The sequence below is a fragment of the Acipenser ruthenus genome, chromosome 14, assembly GCF_902713425.1.
Source record: "Acipenser ruthenus chromosome 14, fAciRut3.2 maternal haplotype, whole genome shotgun sequence".
NCBI classification, from domain to species: domain Eukaryota; kingdom Metazoa; phylum Chordata; class Actinopteri; order Acipenseriformes; family Acipenseridae; genus Acipenser; species Acipenser ruthenus.
In genome coordinates this window covers 37,577,435-37,593,271 of record NC_081202.1, presented here as the reverse complement: position 1 = coordinate 37,593,271, position 15,837 = coordinate 37,577,435, and the positions used below count along the sequence as shown (strand labels likewise).

Here is a 15,837-nt window from a genome sequence, read left to right as displayed (position 1 = left end):
AAATTCCTATAAAAAGGCAGCTTGATACAAAAAACAAGCATGTCAAATACAGACATACTGAAATATATTCATACAATAACACCTTGTTTCCATGGGCACTACACTGAGAAACCAAAAGCCTGAAACTCCTCCATTATGGTGACCGTTGACCCTGAATATTGACATATTAGCTGGAAGACATTAAAATGAACACCTAGGTCTTATGTCAATGATGTAGAATAAAGCAGTACTGCATAAACCTGTTAAATATTATTTAGTACATTTAGAGATTAGAGCTCTCCAGAGCAAGTTAAAGTGCCGGCGCCCAAAGATAATATGTGTCGTCAGTTTCAACAGTGGCTATTCAATGAGGTTTGTTTCTAAGTGTTACTGTTGTTGTCTACTAGGTATTTGATTAAATGCCCTTGTATAGGAAATGCAAGCCCAAAGGGCACTATAATCCATAAAGTATAGGTTTGTGGTGCCACATGTATCACAGTAGGGTTGATGGGAATGCATTTGAGGAGCTCTACAGATTACCCTTGTTTGTTTTATGTTCCAAACTTCCCTACTGAGAGAAATCAACTACCAGAAAATGTAATATCTGAAATTAAATTAAAAAATAAACAACCCATGAAGACCATGAACACACACATGGTATATTTTTGCACATGCACAGGTTTGTAGATGGATTCACATTTTCATATGGTCATATCTTGACCTAATTGACATAAAAGAACAGTTTTAAAAAAAAAAACAAAAAAAAACACCAGACAGTAGTTGAAATGATCATCATCTAGGCTTGTGGCTTACAACCGTGCTGGGCTTAAACTTACTAAAAATGAAACATGGACTTCATTTGGAAATAACATGGATGATATATATATATGAATATATACATATACATATATATATATATATATATATATATATATATATATATATATATATATATATATATATATATATACACACATACACAAATAATATAAAACACATCTTTTTAACCCTTTCCATTCTAGCTAACCTAATATTTCTTGGTAAAACTAATTGAACAAGTTGTTTATAAAAGATACATTTACTGGGAAATTCCCAATGAGGTGGAATTGCCAACTGCGGGTTTATTGACTGATTTCCTTACGTTTACTGAACTGAATAGAATCTTGGCACCATGCAAACATTACTCGTGATACAGCATTGATATTCAGACCTTGTTTCAATAGTAGTACTCAGTCACTGCCAAACCGAATGTTCCCAGGTGGAAAATATACATTGAGTTCAATATACGGACTAGCCTATATCATTCACAATGCTTTTCAAGAAGCTCAGCAGCTGTCATTTTAACTGTACTTTATTTTCATTCCTACTATATGGAGTTTGTGATAATTCTCACTGGCTGCTCCAATTATGAGTATTATAATTTTTCTCTAAATATGTCTTTACTTGGCTTTGAACTTACTTTGAGTCTGAGGTAGAGTGCTGGCACTGAACAACCTTCCTCACTCTGTTCAACTCTACCAGCACCACCTACTCTGTCTATATGCATGTAGAGTAGGTGGGGCTGGCAGGTTTCAAAGGGATGTTTCTCACATCACTCTGTTCAACTCTACCAGCACCACCTACTCTGTCTATATGCATGTAGAGTAGGTGGGGCTGGCAGGTTTCAAAGGGATGTTTCTCACATCACTCTGTTGAACTCTACCAGCACCACCTACTCTGTCTATATGCATGTAGAGTAGGTGGGGCTGGCAGGTTTCAAAGGGATGTTTCTCACATGATTTGAATGGAGTGAGGAATTATTATTATTATTATTATTATTATTTATTTCTTAGCAGACGCCCTTATCCAGGGCGACTTACAATTGTTACAAGTTACCACATTATACATTATTTCACATTATACAGTATCACATTATTTTTACATACAATTCCCCATTTATACAGTTGGGTTTTTACTGGAGCAATCTAGGTAAAGTACCTTGCTCAAGGGTACAACAACAGTGTCCCCCACTGGGGATTGAACCCACAACCCTCCGGTCAAGAGTCCAGAGCCCTAACCACTACTCCACATGCTGTTCAGTGCTGGCACTTATGATTCTTCAGACAAGCTCAAAGCAGCTAGAACACTTAGATTGCAAACACCATCAAATAGTAAGAGAAATGTAAAAAAGAAAGACTGACATCTGAAACTTCTTACTTTTAAAGAGGATCTTAAAGCTGACACTTTTGATTGCCAGTGTTCTTCCTCACCTTGCTTATTTTTCTTTCCTCCATTAGGGCTTCATGTATTCTCTGAGCCACCATGGCCCGCTCTGCCTCCCAGGAGCCCTTCTCCTCAGTGTGAGCCTCTTCCATCCTCCTTCTCTCCTGCCGCACTGCCTCCAAAAGAGATTCCTGTATATGCGCCGCCTCTGCCTTCACAATACACCACAACAAAACATTATTACTGTAATACATTGTGACCTGTTGTTTCTATTGCCTGCAGGTTAAGTGGTGTTCTTATTGTTGGTTATCACAGTCAATTGCAGTTTTCTGAAGTCACTCTAACAGGGGAGATCTGTTCTGGCTATTGGGCGCATGAGTGATCCTGCAGCGGGGGGTCGGAAGTCCTGTAGGACCCGCCTGCCAATCATGGCGAAGACACAGAGAGGTTGGGTGAGGGTGTGTCGCATGGCTCTCTCTAAATGGTCGGGAGGCAGGTCTTGAGAGGGAGGTCGACCAATAAAAATGACGTTCTGTTATTCCTTCGGTCTTGCCCTTCTAGGAGACAACACAGCGGGAGCTCTGTTCGGAGACCTGGATTTAATAAAAGAATGCCAGTGTCTGCAGAGAGAAAAGACAAATCGAGGTGGCCGGTTTTCTGACGCTACAGCAAACGGCCGTGAGGAAAGGGGCAAGCAAGCTTGGCGGAGGAAAACAGTCGCAACAGTTACATTTCCACGGACCCATACTGAAGAAGTACAGTCCCTGGGGCATTATCAGTTTAGTGCAGGGGAAACTTGGGCAACCCTGTTACAGTATACAGAGGGTATAACAGAACGTCAATCACGCTTGCGCCTCGCAGAATAGCGGAAGCTGCAAGACCCTGCTGGTTGCAGAACTTTTATTTGTAGTTTTGTTTACAGTGTTTGTTTTCTCTTTTTATTTTCTCCTTTTTATTCTGGACTGTTATTTGTAGAACAAACTGTTGCTGGTAGAACTCCTGAGTACCTCCCTGGGGCCACCCTGCTGGGGTATCAATAAATCCTGTGTGCTTTCTCAAAGAAACCTTCTGACCCCCGTGTGTTCACTGAATCTCCACACTCTCCCTAAAAACACATATTATGTTATACAGCATTGCTGTAGAAAATGGCAGCAGAATTAACAATGACATCTAGTTTTTAAGTTGAGGAGCAAAATAATACAAATACACATATATATATACTACCTGGGCACTGTATTAGGATTGGTTTTCTCTATTGGATTTGGCATCGCTCTGTTGAGTGTGGCATGTTAGTATACCGTGGGTACCCCAACTACACATTGTTGTGGATAAAGCCCACCTAACAATGCTGCTCCTTTAACCTGATGGCTACATTTAAGATTCATCCACTGTGCCAGAGTTGTGCGCAAATTGTTTGAAAAGCATGACAGAGACTTCAGGTATCTTCCATGACCCCACAACCCCCAGATCTCAACAAAATGAGTGGATTTGGGATGAACTTGAATTATGCATTCACCATGATGCTCCTCTGCCTACCTCTCTGCACCAATTGCATGAAATATTAGTAACTGAATTGAGACACCTTCTAGTAGACTGTGGAATCTACACCACATCATGTCAAGGCTTTTATCGGGATAAGTGGTGGCCCAAACGGACATTAGATACAGCTCTCAATAAAGTGGTCAGGCTGTGTCTTCCAAAGAGCAAATCTAGAGTTCCATCAGAGCTAGGAAGTTCCGTTAGACCCACATGACACTTGGATAGCAAATGTAAGTCTCAGTGGAGTACCAAAATGTGTTTGTTGCCATGTATTATAACAAATAGAATTAACCCAAAAGTGTACATATAAGGACATACAGGTGCACTCCACTTATAATGGATCCTTTTAGAACGGAGTTCTCTTTACAACGTATTGAGGAGGCATGCCCCTGCCAAACAACATGGGCTTTAATGGGGAATTAGTCTGGTTAAAATTGACTCATTTATAACGTATATGCTGTTTAATCCATACAGTTTTCCTGTTCCACAGGCAGGTCTTTTGTGTTTAATAGGTACAGTTTAATACATACAGTACCGTTTAATTAGGTACAGGTAGATATTGTGTGGAAATAAGTTATACCCGGGACAGTAAATGACCGTCACGGTGGCATTTGTGAAGTCAGGCAGTTGCTGTTTACTTTTATTCTTCAATGTTTTTGTTGGCACAGCCGCTGTACAGTTTAAACGTATAATGTATACAATTTTAATTACATGTAGCGAAAATATAAATAAAAAATCTGCGTGTCTGCGTCTGAAAATAAGAAAGCAAGTCAGCAAGACATCGCAAATGTTTTCTCTTCTAAGTGAGGCACATACTGTTAATCGAAGGACAATTGGAGACATTGTAATGGATACAAACAAATGGCTTACCCTGATGGAACGGGTCGATTTGTTTCACCTGAAAAAGGCTTGACGCAGTCTAAAATAAGTTTATAAACCACAGTAAATGTTAAAAAAAAAAAAAAAGTAGGCTAAGAGGTTTGTTTGTTTACGTGGAAGTTTTGCACAAATTAAGGCTTAAACTAAAGCATCAGTTTTTTAAACAGCAGAATTTTCTTTTTGTTTTTGTTTTACTTTTCATTTTAAAAAAGTGTTTGCCTGTACATATTCAAGTTTTTTTTTTAACTGCTTAAAAAAGAATGCCGTTGAGCTTAAATTGCTTTGTGAAATAAATAGATGGCATCGTTCAATGAGGGATAGTATTCAGCAGGCTTACAGTCGTGAAAAGGCCTGGAGATACTGTAATTGTATAACTAAAAATTTAAATGTTTGAATTTATTGCAAACATAGAAGGTTGTGTGTGTGTTTTTTTGTTGACTCTCACTATGACTCACACTTATTGCCTGTTTTTGCGCATGGCCCTTACCTGGCGGTATAAAGAGGGCTGACTGTACTTATTACATTGTACGGCCCATAGGGGTGTGTTTTATACAAAAAATAAACTCCCGTTCTTTGGCAGTTAAGCTTTCTTGCTTGTATTGTTTATATTTAAGGTGCAGTTACATACAGCATTTCAAACTGTGTTTGCTACCTACTTTGTTTATAAAGTACTGATTTCCATTGTCCCTTGGAGTCTGTTATAAGTGGAGTGCACCTGTACTGGAATTTCAGACCTTTTATGGACTCTGAGAAATCTGTGTGTTTATTTCCCTGATAAAAGGACTCTAGGTTTTATTATTATTATTATTATTATTATTATTATTATTATTATTATTATTATTATTTAAAATTGAGTTTGAGCAAGATTGCATTACCAAATAGGTATTTAGGAATCTAGTAACACTGTAAAACAATGTAAATGAGAAGTTATAATGTTCTTGTGAACAAAAACAAAGCATCCCAAGTTGTACACAATTCTGTCTATCAATACTGCTAACATGTGTATAGACTTGGCAACAATATAGTGCTAACATGTGTACAGACTTGACAACAATATAGTGCTTTTTCACCCCTGATTTGTGAGATTTCAGGTGTTGAATGTCCAAAAACCACAGTCAAATATTGCTGCCAAAGGTAATTTTGTATTGACAGAGAGAATTACAAAATACAGATGTGTATCAGATTTAAAGCCAGTATCTGAAGTGTTTAATCTCTGTTATCCAGAACTAAAATGCAGATGACCACTGCCAAAAAGTCAATTTTTATTGGACAATACCTATAATTAAACATGACCGCGAGAATTATAAAATACAGCTGTGTAACAAATATGGAGCCAGTGCCTTAGACACATTACTGTAGGTTGGGAGATCAAAGTCAAGGCAAATTAAACCCATGGGGCTAGATATATAGTAATAAACCGTTGCTTACTTTTTATAATAAAAAAGCTATTACATGTATGTTTCAAAACTATAAATAAGCATACCAGATAAATAAATAGATATTTGCACTGGTGCGAAGTAAAAGCATATATCAAATAGTAATAAAGCATAGTGAAACCAGGGTAGATGTAAAGCATAACCATGACAAAAGCATGGGAAAACTGCAAAATTACTATGAAAATTAAACACGGTCGATTTTATAATGGAAAGTTTAGTAAATCTAACCCGTTAGAACAATCGCTATCATGAAAAAATACATTTTAATTACCTACTGTACATCCACAGTATTCACGTGTAAGTTTGACGTACTTGATTAGCTTATTGACAGGTGCCAAAAATGATTCTATTAGAAAGTTAAATCACAAATGGGTAAGCTTAAAGATAGATACATATGTGACACCTCCTCAGTGCACTTATAGTGCAGTTACCTTAACTGCAGCTTCTGTTGCTTCCTGGGCCTTCTGTCTCTCTTCTTGTAAACATTTTTCTTGGGCTTCCTGTATGAAAAAAGGAAAATAAACTGAATTCACTTAAGATACCCTGCCCCACTATCCTGTTCAATTTGTATTTATGTATTTATTTTTTTTAATTTGAATCGCGAATTATTTTACCCCTGCACTAACTTGGGAGCCGTCAACCATCCGCTTTTTTTTGTACTGCAAGCCCACCGTGAAGCCATTACAGAAGTACAGCGTCGGAGGACCACGCAGTTCTAAATTGCACACTGGCAGGCCTGCAGATGCCTGGCCAGCCACAGGGGTCGCTGGTGCGCAGTAAGCCAAGGACTCCCCAGCCGACCTAAACCCTCCCTGACCAGGCAGCGCTTGGCCAATTGTGCGCCGTCCCCTGGGAACTCCCGGCCACGGTCGGCAGTGGCATAGCCTGGACTCAAACAACCGATCGCCAAGCTATAGGGCGCATCCTGCACACCGAGCGGAGTGCCTTTACTGGATGCGCCACTTGGGAGCCACAATCCTGTTCAATTTTACTGTCAATATTATTCCTGGGTAACTGTTTACTATGATTTTTCATAAAACACTGTTTTGTGAACTTTAACAGAAATCAGACCTTGTCGGTTTACGTGTGTACATTCTTCCTGCCTCATTTCACACTCTGAATTACATGTATGAGACCTGCATCCTTGGACGTAGCTCCAAATTGTGTTTTATTTCACTGATCTTTCACAAGAAACAAATATTAAGATGATCTTTCCAACATGAGATGATAAGCTAAGAACCGGAAAAAAATACTATATGCAATTTTGTCAAACCATATGGGACACCACTAAAGAGCAGAAAAGAGATATTTACCATTCTGAAGGTCATTGTAGTTGAGCCTACTACAGAAGAGTTACATTAACCACTCATTAGTGTGGAGTGGCTGGGGGACTTTATTGCCACACTGTTAAGTATAACTACAACTTGTAGCTGTCCTGTCCCATGTAAGCTGTGATCTCAAAGTAATCCAAGTAATTCTGCCTCAACAACATGACTAGGTAACCCATTCCATCCCCTCACCACTCTCCGTATGAAAAAGTGTCTCCTTCAGCAACATGACTAGGTAACCCATTCCATCCCCTCATCATTCTGTGTGAAGAAGTGTCTCCTTCAGCAACATGACTAGGTAACCCATTCCATCCCCTCACCACTCTCTGTGTGAAGAAGTGTCTCCTTCAACAACATGACTAGGTAACCCATTCCATTCCATTCCCTCATAATTCTCTGTGTGAAGTGGTGTCTCCTCCTTTCTGTCTATCCTCACTGTGTCCTCTGGTCCTGGTTTTGTACTGCGCTTAAATTGTATTAGTTAGGGTTAATTTAAGATTTTTAAGACTTCATGTCGTCCCTAATTCTCCTGTTTTAAGGGACATAAAATGGAGTAATAACTGAAATGTAAGTTCATGTTCTTACATGCCAACTACTGGTGGAATAAGTGTGTTATTACATGGAAGGGATCTTTACCTTGGTGTTGTCATAAGATTACACAGTAGTTACCCATGCACGAGCAGGAACCATCTCTTCTTGCAGTGTATTTCTATAGCCTGTAACATGTTACAGGGTTCTTATCTTGTAAACCCACAAAATATAATCTCTCTCTCTGTCTCTCTCTCTCTCTATATATATATATATGGGTATTTTATATTAACCTCTGTTGCTACTTGTTACAAACCAGTGGCACCATTTTTCAAGGAGAGAGATGCTTGCGTCTCTTCAACCTTTCTCCATTGGTGAATAATCCATTTAATCATCATGGCTTTTATTTTGTGGACCTCACTGAATATTCTTTGATCAATTAATCATCCTATTTGGAGGATAACATTAGGTTATTATCATAACCCTGGTTCCCTGAAATAGAAATGTAACCATTACCGAATGGATATTTACTTCCTAAAGAGCCCCTTTCAAAAATTGTCCTGCCAGGAAGTGAATTCCTGGGGAGAACGCCAATTTAGATTTTGTACTTGAAAGGGAACGTCATAACCCTGGTTCCTGAAACAGTCGCTGCGTCCATGACTTCAGCAGGCTTGAAGGAAAAATGACGCTGAGCTCTGTGCGCATAGTCCATTTATGCCCTTCAGGTGTCTTTAGGGGGTAAATACCCATTTAGTAATGGTTACATTTTGTACTTGAAAGGGAATAACACATATCCCGGTATATAAATTATATTACTAGCATGGTTTTGAAGGTTTCTGCCAAGAGTCTACTTTTTTTTGCTTATTGCTTTTAATAATTAAGTTTTCTCAATGCATATATATCCCAATGCAACAGATATTGTGGATTATTACCTGTCCGACATTCAATGTAGAAATTGCGCCACTAAAACACACACACTCTCATCTACCTTTGCAGTAAACTTTAAAAAAGAGGTAACATTCAGAAATGTTTATTAGAGTTACTCGGCAGTACGACTTTTGTGATGAAATGGGAAAGACTGAAAAAGTAGGATAAAATAAAAAAGGGGTAAAGCAGTAAAAATGGGGTACAGTGAATGGGGTGGCGTAGAAGAAAGATAGCAGAGAGAAAGGGGGTGCAGTTTGGTTGTTTTTGAAGAATGACTGCACTGTACTTCATTGAATAATTTAATTACCATTTGATTCATCATTACTAGGGGATATTTGATTAACCTTTGATGTGTGATATGCACTGTGTAACATTTGTGTTAGCAGAAAGCGTTCTGTTAGTCAGGATAACCCTCTGACTTTTTCTGACGGCAACAAAGCCAACTAAAACATTCTCTTATAGAAAGCGGTACCTTCTGATGTTGCGCTTGTTGACTCAATGCTTCTTTTAGTTTTTCTTCTAAAGCCTCTCTCTCGGTGTCCAGCAACTCTAGAAGCCTTTGGTGCTAAGAAAGAAAAGAAAGAACAGTCTTGAAACAACTTTATTTTAAATGGAGAGGTTAATTCCCACAAGAATTTGCACTGTCAGGTGTACAGTAGCAATGGTTCTGATACTGTTAGAATTCACCATGACCTAAAATGTAAATATGGCATACATCAGGCACCTCAATTTTACTAGATTTTGCCCTGGGTAAGTGGTGCACTAATTGTAAATTAGTGTGGCATGTATGTACTTGTGCTTGCAATATATCCCTGTTACTAGGGGTATACAATCTCTGCTGGGGGTTAATAAACACTTTACAATCTTTTAATTACTACCTGTGCAGCTTCATTGACAGTAAAGTTTTGTTCAACATAGGCGGGGGGGATAAAACTTTTTTTAAATTTTTTTTTACTAGACATATGTAAAAATTTATAACATTCATACATACATACATACATAAGTAGACAGACAGACAAGCACCTTATATACCCCAAATCTGATAGTCAATAACTTGTGCTAAAGAAGGTCCTTAAGTTTCGTCACAACTGGATAAGCAGCTGGACAAACTGGGGCCCTGTTAATTTGCATCCCCAGTGGGGGATATTAAAAGATGCCCTTCCCCTGGAAATCCATTGCTATTTCAGTGTTGGGACAGGGATTTTGAACGTACACATCCTCTTGCAGGATGATATGGATTAAATCACATCTAAATACTAGTGTCAGAGATGCACAGGACTTTATAAATACAAATTGACCATGGCTAAAGCTATTAATTAAAACGGCTTTACCATGGTTCACGAGTTGAAAGCAGGGGCTACATAGAGTTTCAGCCGTTTCCACTTAACGGCCGAATATTCGAGGCTTTGGAATGCTCCACTGAGCGGCCCCTTGATATATATGATAGAATAGGGAGAGGGGTCTCGTCGCACATGAGCCTTGCTGGGAAGAGGCGCTGCCGCCAAGGCTGGTTGTCCCGGCAACCCTGAGATACCCTGAAAACACAGCATAGATATCCGGCTCGCTGAGCATGTCGACACAAAGAGGAAAGAAACAGCAAGGTGTTAGGTTAGTTTGGGACTCGATTGCTGAGAGCAAGATCAGGCCACGTCCCGAATTCGATTGGAACAGAGCCTCATCCTGGTGAGGGAAGTAGAGTACTTAGTTGCACTAATACATAATATGGCCGGGGGTCCCCTCTGACTCACGTGGTGAGAACCTCCCTCAAAGGCGGCTCGCGGGTGTTGAGTCCAACCCGAGGTCGGGGGGAGTGAGACTCACTACCCCCCCCAGAGGAGACCTGATGCAAGGGGGGCAGTATAGAAGGAGGAGAAGGGAAGAACTGGAACACTTAGACAAGGAGGTGCTTGTGTTTTGGCTTTAAATAGGTGGATTAGGTGATTAACGTATAGGGTGTTAATGTATCAATCAAATGTGTTAATTGATTAATAGAGTATAGCTGGAGCCTCTGCTCCCGTCCCCCGAACCTTGCATAAGGGCTTACATTTAAACATGTTTTTAGAACACTTTACCATACTTGCCCATGCTTTAACAATTCTTGAATTCTACAATGAACAAGAGTGAGAGTGGAAATGTTTGTCATTTTTATCCTTCCAGTTAGTTTTACAAATACTCACTGAATGAGTCACAGTAATTGAAACTATGTACAGGTTCCTACCAGTTTGTAGTCGCAAGTAAATCCAGTATGACACCTGAAAAATATTATCGTCACTGTATAAAACCCTTACATTCACTAATACGACCATGACTTCAACTAATAATAATATACATCCACAAACAAGTGCAGTAGGCATATTTATTTCAAATACCTGCCATAAGCACAGGGTATTATTATTATTATTATTATTATTATTATTATTATTATTATTATCTAGAATTGTGCTTGGTATTGGGGGCATTATACATTATTTACCTGCTAGTGTACTTCTTTGGAAGCATATACAGTAAATTGAATTACAATGAATAATTTCATTTAAATTATTACTGACACTCCTAACATGCTATATTGAAACCTCTTGTTTATACTCTGCTGCTCTGCTCCCTATCACCACTCTCAAAACTCTTGTACTCGCCTATCGCAGCCTCAACTTTTCTGCCCCCTCCTACCTCCAGACTATTATTTCTCCCTACACCCCCTCTCGCCCCCTCCGCTCCTCTTAGCTCCCCTTCTCCTCCACCCCGAGAGCCCGCTCCACAATTCATTCCCAGGATTAGGCGGAAGTCAGCCATCTAGAAAGGGGGCAGAGCTACGGTACAATAAATCATCGACCTGGAAGGGAAATGATGTGGCAGTTGTGGATTGGAGGAGCGGCTGCAATCATTGACCAACGGGTCATGATTGATGGCATATAAGGGGACATAGCGAGATGATCTGTTCCTTTGTTATGGTTAATGCTAAACCGTAAGGAGACCCATATTGTGTATCGTGAGTGTTTTGTTTGTTTTTGTCACGTCTAATTATACTTGTTGTTGTTATTAGACGGCTAACACGATCCGGAGCGGTAGCTACAGGTCAGCACAAAACCCGGACAACACTGCCCTTGTTTCACGATAAATTGTATTTGCACCACGAGCACTGCAGCACTCACCTTGGACTAGTGACCACGTCTGTATATTGTGGGTGTATTAAAGACAGTTTATTGTTTCGGGACTGAACCCCTGGGTTAAACTGTGGTCACGTGTGCGTGACGAAACATTACCATTATGCTAATTTGCATACGTTTTGCGTCGTGTTTTGTATCAATTACGGCAATTCTGACAGCACGCATTAAGAAGATGACAGCGCCTAGAGGGAAATGACAGTTTGCTTCCAAATGTTTTTTAAACCTCATTTCGTTTAGAAAAACGTCCTTGATCACACATGTACCAGCAGAAGTTGAATTGATCACAATGAGCAATCATATCCCGTATATGCAAAAAAAGACACGCTGAAAAAAAACACCACTCTACAACAAGCAGTTCTCAGAAATCCTGCTATGTCCTCGATTGATCGGTCACATGGTGTGGCAGCTATGTTGGATTTTGCGTAAAACACTTAAATAACAACTCCTCATGAGCCCTTTGGCTGATTCACATGAATCTTGGGTATACGTTATCTTTGTACTGTCCTCTAAAAAATTAGTCAGGAAAAGTTCCTACATCAACAAACATGACCGCCATGAGCCAATCAATATGGGTGACCTGCCAGTTTTACAATTTTTCACCCTGAAATGACACATTTCCACCACTGGGGACAGCTGTTAACATGGAAAAGTCTGTAAGGTATGGAAAAAATATAGCAAGGTATAGAAAAAAGTATGTTTGTAATTTATTAGGTGTGACTTTTGTTGTTTTACAAAACTGGTGTGTTTATATGAGCACTATAGGTAATGCAAGTAGTGTAATGTGTAATGCATACATAGTTTTATATAGTATGGTTAAGTACTGCTAAAGGTCAAATTTAAAGCTGGCTGTAAAACTTCCCATAATTTTTTATTGACTGCACATGGTTGTTATATAACATGCAGAGTTGTTCTGATTGAAGCCAAAATGAGCATACATGATCTAAGTATGATTATCTTTTACGGTTGCTCAAGGTTAGTTGCTACAGTACAAAACATGGCTGCTGTGGGCCAATGAGATTTCAGTATTGATCATCTAACCCAGGGGTGTCAAACTGAGCTCCTGGAGGGCCGCAGTGTCTTCTGGCTTTCGTTCCACCCGAGCTCTCAATTACATAATTGGTCTAATTATTTGATTAACTGGACACATTTAACACTTCTCTTCAGGCCTCAAAATGTTTCATAGGTAGTGTACCTTGAATCAAGTGCATTTTTAAAACCATCAACTGTAAAAGACCTTGAAAAATATTAAATAAGTCAAATTCAACAAATAATTAGATCAATTATGTTAATTGAGAGCTTCAGTTGGAATGAAAACCAGAAGACCCTGTGGCCCTCAAGGACTGGAGTTTGACACCCCTGATCTAACCAGTGATTCCAATATTTTGGCCAAAATTGACAGTCAACTGTGTCCAGAATGATTTGTGATAACGTTTCATCATAACAACCAATGCGCTTAAATTTCACACTAACTGCTTGGAAGCCGTAAAGTTGCTTGCAACTCTAGTACTATTTATTATTATTCATTATTTCTTAGCAGATGCCCTTATCCAGGACAACTTACAATTGTTACAAGATATCACATTATTTTTACATACAATTACATTATTTTTTACACATTATTTTTTACATACAATTACCCATTTATACAGTTGGGTTTTTACTGAAGCAATCTAGGTAAAGTACCTTGCTCAAGGGTACAGCAGCAATGTCCCCCACCTGGGATTGAACCCACAACCCTCTGGTCAAGAGTCCAGAGCCCTAACCACTACTCCACACTGCTGCCCTGTAACACGTTCTTGGGTTATTTAACACGTTTCGGGTTATGTAACACATTATCAGCTCACTTCCAATTGGGTATGCATCACCACAGTCGAGGAGACAGGTATCATAATGGCATTGCAAGTTAGCCTTCTTTAACACAGCAATAGTCTTCTCCATGAACCTCACTAAAAACAAACTGCAATTCCCAGTTAGGATTGAATAATCTGTGTTCAACCCTGATTTTGCATTTGATAGTTGCCACTTCTTTTCTCCTTTAGATGAACTGCATTTCAACATTTAACGTTAACCTTGCTAGTCCCCTCTCTGACTATTTAGGTCTCAATAATGTCACTTCATCCCACCCTTAGAAAAGTCAAAAAGCATACACTGGATGAGGATGCCAATCACTAGCCTGTCTTTCCAAGAGCTATCCTCCTCATTGGTAATAAGCAGTAGGTTTTCTATCAATCAAAATCCAAACTATCCAAAATTAAAACTGTTTTTGTATTTTAATATTCACACTGACATAATGTACAGTATTTATGAATGAAGTTCATAACATTAAGGGGGCTGCATGTGGCCCACGGGCCATGTGTTCAGTAGCGAGGTGCTATACCATACCTCACTGCTCTTCACAAGGCTTACCTTTGCTTTACCATGCTTTTTCTTCAGACTGTGCTTTCACTTTTTGATAAGTCTGTGTTACAGTGGTTTCATCCGAGTTCAGGAGCTGCTCTTCAGTTCCTTAAATAAATGCATTAAAAAGCCATTCCAGAGTTTACTAGCTGGTAAAAGCAGGAGCATTCAGGTAACTATAAAGACAGCTTCTACTGTCCTACTACTTCAGATTCCCAGGCACATTTTAAAATGACTAAAAGAAAACACCTCAAGATAATCCACTGAGATGGAATCAAAGGGTCTTTGCTTCCTCATAAGATAAGCAATATTAAACAGGGCAAAGCATCTGGGAAAACGACAGCTAGCTACTTTTGTAATCCCTAAAGAAAACAGAATGCAGATTTTCCAACATGCCACCCCAAATATCTGGGAACACCAACAAAGCGCTGTTAAAGAGATGTTTCCCCCTCTCATAAGGCTTCTGTGTCGAGAATCACCACATGGACGAGAACAGCTGTCAACACAACCTTTGGCGGTGAACATTTCATGAGAGAAACACCCCTAGACCTGTTTATTTGCCTTTTTTATTTCCAGTAAACCAAACCAGATTTCTTTTCTCTCAAAGGAGGAAGTGTTTTTTTCTTCTTTTTTTTGGTCTATTAAAAAAGGCGGAGAAGGAAAAACAGATATTTAAGCCCACAGATGTTCACCAGAAAAAAAAAATAATAGTAATAATCCTTGATCCCCACACCCAAGAACGAGGGTCCCCAAATGTCCTTGGTTTAAAGCCCCCTCCCCACTCCATGGCATTAGACATCCTGACTGAAGACCCCAAAGAAACAATGTACATATTAAATCCACACCAACTGTTAGCGCAGACAGAAGAAACCAAATTGGTTGTAGCTAACAAAATACTTTCATACATCTTAGTCGTTGCCCTCTTCCATTCACTATATAAGTCTTAAATGTGAAGTTTCAAAATAACCATATTTTTATTTTAATACATGGGATACGGTACTACACTATGTAAAAGAAAGTTCTGTTTGCTTTCCAGGAAATCGGTTACACTTGCACTTCCTAGGTCATGTCACATCTCTTTGGAGGTCAAGCATCTTACTGGTTGCAAAGCATGTCAGTCATTAGGGGAAACAGCTAGCTGAAAACTGACAGGATAGAAGGCCAAACAGGGTGGGGACAATTTCACTTTCCATGAAAGTGAGAGACTATCTGAAAGGCCTGGAAACAGAGATTTCTTTAACCTAGTGTAGTACCAGATATCATTTAAAATAACAATACCCATTTGAGACCTATATAACCCTAACCCCAACCCTAGTGTAGTACCACATATCATTTAAAATAACAATATATGTTTTGCTACCCATTTGAGACCTATATAGCAGCAGTGAGCAATGATATGAAAATGATATATCGATACCGTGGACATATTTCGATAGCGATACTACTGAAGTCTACCAA

General features: G+C 39.2%; 1 protein-coding gene across 4 annotated transcripts in view; it reads right to left on the bottom strand.

The window, feature by feature from the left end:
- The window catches only part of LOC117419455 (coiled-coil domain-containing protein 91-like), a 242,464-nt gene that overhangs the window by 67,519 nt on the left and 159,108 nt on the right, over window positions 1–15,837 (bottom strand). For all 4 annotated transcript variants that reach the window (XM_034032207.3, XM_034032206.3, XM_058986475.1 and 1 more), the window contains 3 exons: window positions 9,291–9,383; window positions 6,467–6,535; window positions 2,229–2,393 (listed from right to left, as the gene is read on the bottom strand). In XM_034032207.3, coding sequence (XP_033888098.1) covers window positions 2,229–2,393; window positions 6,467–6,535; window positions 9,291–9,383 — 327 coding nt within the window. The remainder of the gene's footprint in view (window positions 1–2,228; window positions 2,394–6,466; window positions 6,536–9,290; window positions 9,384–15,837) is intronic.